Source organism: Bison bison, unplaced genomic scaffold, assembly GCF_000754665.1.
Source record: "Bison bison bison isolate TAMUID 2011002044 unplaced genomic scaffold, Bison_UMD1.0 scf7180017864527, whole genome shotgun sequence".
Classification (NCBI taxonomy): domain Eukaryota; kingdom Metazoa; phylum Chordata; class Mammalia; order Artiodactyla; family Bovidae; genus Bison; species Bison bison.
The window spans coordinates 8,347,040-8,355,137 of NW_011495078.1; the positions used below are offsets into that span (position 1 = coordinate 8,347,040).

The 8,098-nt window shown below is 46.0% G+C and overlaps 1 protein-coding gene across 2 annotated transcripts in view; it reads right to left on the reverse strand.

Annotated features, from left to right (window-relative positions):
* LOC104982155 (DNA repair protein complementing XP-G cells) overlaps nucleotides 1-8,098 on the reverse strand; it is a 59,749-nt gene that overhangs the window by 4,381 nt on the left and 47,270 nt on the right. For both annotated transcript variants that reach the window (XM_010831472.1, XM_010831471.1), the window contains 5 exons: nucleotides 7,210-8,098; nucleotides 4,850-5,097; nucleotides 4,379-4,498; nucleotides 3,898-4,111; nucleotides 2,101-2,245 (listed from right to left, as the gene is read on the reverse strand). In XM_010831472.1, the coding sequence (XP_010829774.1) occupies nucleotides 2,101-2,245; nucleotides 3,898-4,111; nucleotides 4,379-4,498; nucleotides 4,850-5,097; nucleotides 7,210-8,098 (1,616 nt within the window). The remainder of the gene's footprint in view (nucleotides 1-2,100; nucleotides 2,246-3,897; nucleotides 4,112-4,378; nucleotides 4,499-4,849; nucleotides 5,098-7,209) is intronic.

Sequence of the window (8,098 nt, forward strand, 5' to 3'; positions counted from 1 at the left end):
TTGAAGTAATGTATCTGTATTATTTACTTCAAGTCAACTACAATAAGGAACCCAAAAATATTTAATAAAATGTAAAAATACCATGAAGACTGTCAAATTTTAAAAATGCAGAATACAACTCTACATCAAATATGATCCCAGTACTGGGAAAAATACACATATGTGGAGAAAGAGAGAAAAAGTTCATGGGGGGGTGGTATTTACAATAATAAAACACTAACAGCTATTTCTTTATTCTGTGCTAGGCAATGTCCTAAGTGAGGATACAGCTATCAATTTTCTTTATGTTTTATTCCTTATTCAATTTTTCCATTGTGAGTACAAATCATTGTGGTGGGTTACAGCCCATGTTGGCCCCTCCGCCCAACAAGAAGCAGGGTTCCATGTTCCTCCCCTTGAGCCGGGCAAGCTCTGTGGCCAAGGAAGTGACTCTGCCGGGCCTTCAGAGACTGCAGTCTCCACTTTCTGTCTCTTTTGTCTCTAGACTGTTTGCCTTGAAAGCTGCCGACATGCTGTGAGGGGGTCCAATGGAGAGGGTCCAGGCCCCCGGTCCACACTGCTGGCTGAGCTCTGCTGACAGCTCCACTCACCAGCTAGGAGCGGGCCATCTCAAGTGGCCCAGCTCAGGTGCCCCTGACACACCTGGAATCAGCCAAGATATCCCCATGCAGCCTGATTAACTGCAGATTCATGAGCAAAATCTGTGACTACTGCTGCATGAAGTCACTGAGACTTAAGGTAGTTTGTAATGCAGCCAACAGCCAGAAAATTTTATACAGTTAGGATAAATAAGTAGCATGAAAATTTAAAAAAAAACATAAATATAACCCTTTCCAATATATTCATTCAATGGAACCTAAAAAACTCATAATCACTGCTTCAATACTGAGTCCTAGGAACTGACAGACTCGGTCTCCGTCAGTGCGGCCCCTCACCAAGGCAGCAGCGCCCTCTAGTGCTAAAAAAGACCAACTGCAGTCTTTGTGCAGGATCAAAATGTGAAAAGGAAAAAAAAACAAAAGATCCATCTTCATCAGTTCTATAATACTGTCCAAGAGGGCAACGGGAGAATACCGCTATGTCTCTCCTACTGGCTGCGAATTTTCACCTTCGACACAGTAATCATGACTGCCACTAGGAACAGCAGCACAGCAAACCCATCAAGCCAAAAGGATCACCCCTCCTTAAAGCAAGCGGCCCAGGCACTGAACACAAACATGATGACCTGCCCACCAGCTGAGCTCCAGGGGGACAACAGCGAGTGGCAGTGACTGTGATATAAAACCGAAGGGTTCGTGCCCTGACCAACCCAGTGGAGTGGAATTGCTCTTCTGTGTTTTAGGACTATTTGGGAATCTGGACTCGGCACTTTCTGGTCTCTCCAAAATTTTCTGTGAATTCTCCCCCAATTTCAATGCTGGTAGCCAACTCCAAATGAAAGAAGAACGTACTATGTAGGTCAAACCATACACAGCTGGGCTGAATTCAGCCCGTAGACTCGGAGTAGCTCTGCTTTAGTGGGGAGTGATCGATCAGGGTCTGGGTAGAAGGGAAAGCAGAGAAAAAAGCAAGGAGACACTCTGTCTTCCTGCGCTTCACCCTTTCCATGCCCTTTTCTATCTGCCATTGACGAGCTAAGACATATATTCCCACTCCCTGGTCTGGCCGATCTCCCTCTGCACGCTCAGACACAGAAGCACCAGTACACGCACGCTTCCCCTGGCCCCAGCGTGCGGCAGCTCCTAAGCGCACAGCCTGTGACTCGGCCATCTTTCTATTCCAGCCCAGCACACTGGCACATAATGGCTACTCAAAAAATACGTGAAGGAATGAAATGGTAACTTCTACGCTCCCAGGAAATCCTACAGGACTGGCTACATATCCTTTAGCTCAGATAAAAAACATAATCTAAACAGAATCTTCTCTGATTTCCTCAAACTCTAGAAAAGGGAAAACAAACTTTAGAACCCCAACCATTACCTCCTCCTTCTTTTCCAATGAAGAATGAACTGTGACAGTTCATGATGTAAGTAATAGTCCTGTTTAATTTGGGTGTTTATATATAAACACCGGAAGTAAAGAAATTAAAAAAGGACTTACGAGAATTTTCGGAGTGGTTCCAGGCCGTGTCCAGGGAATTCGTTGAGAATTTCCATGGCGGTAACACAACCCACAGTTGGTATTCCTTCTGTATAATCACTTCCAAGTAAATAGGCCAAATTTATTAATTTGTTCCGGTCCAATCCTGTAAGAGTAAAAATTATTATTACATATTTTTACATCTTTTGTTTTATAAACATTTACTACATAAGATTTATAACTATTTTCTTATAATGATAATATACGTGTGTGTATATCCTCATCCAATGTCCAAAGATATGTTTCATTATTTGAAATAGGATTCTTTTTTGTAAATGACATTGCATTAGGATTTTTAAAGTTTCATTCATCCTCACAATTTTCAATGCCCCATAACCTGTGACCCCCAAATGCAGCTCTCTCCGAGACCTCTCCTATAAACCACAGCCACACATAATCAAGTGTCCATCAGGACGTCACATGGGCATCTCAGAAACAACACAGTCAGGCCCAGATCTTCGCTGTCCCCCAACCTGCTCCTTACTGTTCCGCCTCCTCATACAAGGCAAGTCCACTCTATATGCATGAATTCTAGGGAGACAAAATTTAGCCCGAAACCACCTCCATGCATCTTTAGAACATGCCAAGCAGGCTTCTTTCTGCCTCCAGGCCTTTGCACATGCCAGCCCCTCTGTCTGACATGCTCACCCCAAGGTCCCTATAGCTCCTGCTTCCTTTCTCCTTTAGCTCCAGCCACAAAGGTACGATTAGTAAAGCCTTGTTTGACCACAAACAAGTGTGACTGGAGAACACTCTTGCCTCTCTTTGGTGGCTTTATTTTTCTATTTGGCTCACACCGCTGTCAAATTATGATTTATGTGTTTTTTAATCATCTGTGTCTTCTGCTGGACTGTTTTATTCTCTGCTGTTTCCCCACTTCCCAATGCCGAGAACAACAACTGGCATATAGGAATCACTCAGTGTGTATTTGCTGAAGGAATGGGAGGATAAGGGATCACTGCCAGAAATAACACAGGACCTTGAGGCTCATGATTCCGGAGGGAGTGACTCGTACCTGCCTCCCCTCTCTGCCACCTCTGGTTTACTCTGGAGAGTGCAGGTAACTAATCGAGTGTAACCAGGTCTGATGACTGAAACTGCAGAAAACATCTAAACACGACAAGGGCTTTAATTTCTTCATTCTGAATTTACAATCCTATTCTGGACTTCCCTGGTAGTATGGTGGATAAGAACCTGTCTGCCAATGCAGGGGACATGAGTTTGATCCCTGGTCTGGGAAGATCTCACATGCTGCACAGCAACTAAGCCCAGAAGCCACAACTCTGAAGCCCGTGCATTTAGAGCCTGTGCTCTGAAGTAAGAGAAGCCACCGCAATGAGAAGCCCACGCACTACAGTGAACAGTAGCCCCCAGTCACCTTAACTAGAGAAAGCCTGCACTTAGCTTTCTGCAAAGACCCTGTGCAATTAAAATAAAGCAATAAAATCCTATTCTACAGAAGCAAATGATCATCATAGGAAAACATGAAGGTGAAAGCGTTGGCCACTCACTCGTGTCCAACTCTTTGCAACTCCATGGACTGTAGCCCTCCGGGTTCCTGTTTATGGCATACTCCAGACAAGAACACTGGAGTGGGTTGCCCTTTCCCTCTCCAGGGGATCTTTCCAACCCAGGGATCGAATCTGGTCTCCCCCTACCATTTCTATCAATACACCAACTAGTCCCTTGGAAAGAAAGAATTCATAATATAAATTCCTAAGGTAAATTTCAAAAACTAATCATAGTCTGAAGTCTTACCTAATTGGTTGTGAAAGTCCACATACTGGTAATATTCTACAAACTTGTTTTTATTGAAAAAGTTTTTGTAGACGTGCCGTGCCCCGAACAGCCAAATATCACTGTCATCGGTGATGGTTCCGGAAGTCTGGTCGGTCAGATCCAGGATGGCGCACTGAGCCTCTGCTTCCATGGGAGCCTCGATGTAGGGGATGCCGAAGAGGCGGAGCAGTTCCTGAAGAGTGAGACACTCCATGAGCCCTGCGGAGGAGCGGTACCTGGCCTCCCCCCGGAAATGGAGGCCGTCCCCCGGGAGTGGGAGCCATCCCCTGGAAGTGAGGGCCGTGCCCCAGAGGTGGGGGCCGTCACCCGGAAGTGGGAGCCATGCCCTTAAAGTGGAGGCCGTGCCTAAACGTGTCATTTCGTGCACGTTCCCTCGGGAGGTCTGATTCAGTAGAGGCATGGCAGGTATTTTTCAAGGAGGCCCCGGCTGTTCACCCACCTGGCTTTCCAAGAACATCTGCCCCGTCACAGTAGCGGCCACCCGCTCTTGCTGCTGTTTTTGAGCTTTCAGTGTATTCTGCTGGGTTAAGAGGTTGCTCTCCAGAGCTTCCAGCTCATCCTGTAAAATAATTTCATTTGTAGACAATTACACTAATAACCCAGTTAAGTTCACTGGTTCTAAAAAAAGTCTGCATTTAGTCTAAAGTTACCAATAAGCTGTTTCTCCTTACGAAGCTTTCCACTTGGGTTTCTGAGCAAGTCTGTAAAACCTTTCGAGTTCCCCCACTACCTCACACGGGGAACGGGCACTATCCCAGCCAGCAACCTAGCGAGAAAGGAGCCGTCAGGAGGAGCAAGAAGATGAATATGAGCAGCTAGTGAGGATTCAACCTGCAATTCATGGGAAACTCGAACGCTACTTAACTTGGCTTCCTTAGCAATGAGTGAAAGCGCGACATCACGTTATTACCAGATCAATGTCTTGCCACTCATGGAGCGAATCCTCTGCATCTTTCTCAGTCTCTCCGTGTTTTTCAGTAGCCACGGCCTCACTCTCAGAAATCTCTCTTGGGAGGCCCTCGGAGTCACCAGTGGCTTCTTCCTTCTCAGTTCCTGTCGGTTCCTCCTCACTTTGTCCAGAGGGAGGTCTAGAAGCTTCCTGTAACTCAGCTTGAAGTTCATCACTGCTATTTATACTCTGCACTTCAATGAAACTTCCTGTATCAAAATAATGTGGTCATTTTGTCTACAAGTATTAAAGTTATCCTGAAATCAAGAGCTTTACAAAAGAATCCTGAAAAGTATTTTACCCTAAAAAGGAAAGACCTAAAAGTAACAGAAAACACATAACATGACCATAGTATATTATTATTAAATAGATTTAGTAATAAGTGTCTGTAACTTCAAAATAAGCCTCTTCAATTAGATATACTGGCACTGTCTTTGAAATTAGGAACTGAGATTTCAATACTTAGACATCTGCTTTATACAAAAATGTTCTCTAAGTTAACTAATACTGCTTTAAAATTAAAAAAGAACTATCAGGGTATGTACACAATTATGGAGGTTGTTGAAAACGTTTTTATGCTGTTTGACTATGAACACAGCAAAGAAAAAAGCTGTGACTTAGAAAAAGAGCCCTGGAGAAAGACGGGAGAAACAGCTGTTTGTCTTCCACATCCCTTCCCTCTCTCAATATTTCTTCTTCTCTTTAAAAAGCATTTATGGATTAATTCCCTTCCTCCACTTTAGGTGGAGGAGGCTGGGTCTGAGGACATACTCAAGACAGAGGGCCTGGGGCTCTCAGGGCTGGGGGATGGGGCCTGGGGCCAAGGAGACAGCCGTCCTCCAAGGAGGCGGCCAGGGAGACCAGGAGGTGGTTATAGAGAATGAGCCAATACGTAAATACACTGAAGACAGGGGAAGGTCCTTCACTGTCAGCCAGGGAGATTACAGAGAGGTCAGAGCGTGGAGTGAGAGCTGTGACGCTGGAGAGGAAGTACAGACATGAGTGTCAGTTCAAAGGCGTTTGCACGGCCCCATGAACAGGTGCGGGGGTTGGGATTCCAGCCCCATCTGATGGCCCCAGAGCTGGAGCTTCCTGGTCTACGCTGCACCAGTCTCCACCCTCTGGTCACCTCTGCAGGGGAGCGGAACCAAGAAGGCGGAGTGTCTCCCACTCAACCTCAGCTGGAACAGTGTGGTCACTCAAGTTTTTGGTCATTCTGCATGTCTGCAGATGACTACAAAGACACCACTGTGAGGACAGATTCTCAGCTAAGAAATAAATTTTAGTGAGTAGGCAATTTCACAAATATGAAATCTGTGAAAAATAAGGTTTGAATGTACATAAATGTGTATAGATATATAATATACATGTGTACATACTAAAAAGCAGAGACATTACTTTGTCAACAAAGGTCCGTCTAGTCAAGGCTATGGTTTTTCCAGTAGTCATGTATGGATGTGAGAGTTGGACTATAAAGAAAGCTGAGTGCCGAAGAATTGATGCTTTTGAACTATGGTGTTGGAGAAGACTCTTGAGAGTCCCTTGGACCGCAAGGAGATCCAACCAGTCCATCCTAAAGGAGATCAGTCCTGGGTGTTCATTGGAAGGACTGATGTTGAAGCTGAAACTCCAGTACTTTGGCCACCTGATGCAGAGCTGACTCATTTGAAAAGACCCTGATTCTGGGAAAGATTGAGGGCAGGAGGAGAAGGGGACGACAGAGGATGAGATGGCTGGATGGCATCACCAACTCAATGGACATGGGTCTGGGTGGACTCCAGGAGTTGGTGATGGACAGGGAGGCCTGGCGGAGAAGGCAATGGCACCCCACTCCAGTACTCTTGCCTGGAAAATCCCATGGATGGGGGAGCCTGGTGGGCTGCAGTCCATGGGGTCGTGAAGAGTCAGACACGACTGAACAACTTAACTGAACTGAACATGTATATATAGAGAGAGATAGAGAGATATGAAAAACCAATGTGGTAAAATGCCAGTAATGAGGCTCTAGGTGAGGGAAATAGAAGGTTTTGAAGTTTTTCCAACATTTCCAACTTTCTAATTATTTCAAAACAAAAAACTAAAAAATTAAAGGGAAACTCACCTTTACCTTCTCCAACTAGGGCACTTCCTCCCTAACCTAAATACAACAAAAAGAGTAGCTACCAGGAAAGGTCAAGATTGCATTATGAGCTATGTGTCCCCGGCAAAGCCACTTGACCTTTCTGGGTCTCTAGTTCATCAGCTGAACAATGTGGACCTGGACCATGCTCAGGTGTGAAAGCCTGCGTTTCTTTATCTCTTAGGAAAGCGCAAGCACCTACCGTCGGATTCACTGTCTTCGGAGTCTACTTCTGTTGGTTCCGTGGACTCTGGCACCGAAATCAAACCCTGGCCTGCAGATCCAACGGACTCATGTTCTTGGATGGTTTTCAAGAAATTCTCATGCTCTGGGGCACTGCTAGGTGCCTCATTTCCTAAGTCACTTACTGTGTCTATAGCGACACTCAGGGTGTTACTCGATTCTTGCAAACTGGCGGTGCCAACGACGTCAGGGGCAGGATTTTTTTCAGGTTCTGTTTCGTCATCACTTGAGAGAACAGAGGCGGCACGTTTACTCTCGGGTGGAAGAGCCTGCTGTGGCTCGGGCACTCTGGTGTATTTCCCACTCCTTGACACAGAACTTGGACTTGTCGGAGGTGTTGGTATCTGCTCTGGTTCCCCCGGGAGCCCAGGCGCATCCCCGTGTGGCACCACGGTGCTTTCTAAAGGAACCAGATCTTTTCCATCCTGAGCTGTAGACTCAGCACTGGGTTGAAACGGTTCCTTCAACGCATGCATAGATGGCATCTGTTCTTTTGGAAAGCTAGACTCGCTGCCTTGACAAAAGACAGTCCGCAGTAAAGGAGCTGAGTCTGTCTGCTCTTTTTCATCACTCTTTTTCATCACATGCTCCTCTGTGAGGGTCACACTGGCAACACAAGGCACTTCTGTCAACAGCTCTCTGTCTCCATCTCTTACTTCAGGTTCTTCCACAGCTTCCTCATCAGAACTGCTCACCAGCCGTCTTGGTTTTCTCCTGCCTGCTCCCTCTGTCTGCACACTAGCATGCAATTTCAGATCTTCATCGTCGTCATCGAGAGCTCTCTGAATGGCCAAGAGGGTCAGCGGGGACACAGAACCCTCAGGGGCGGGAGCAGGTGGGCTCTTCAC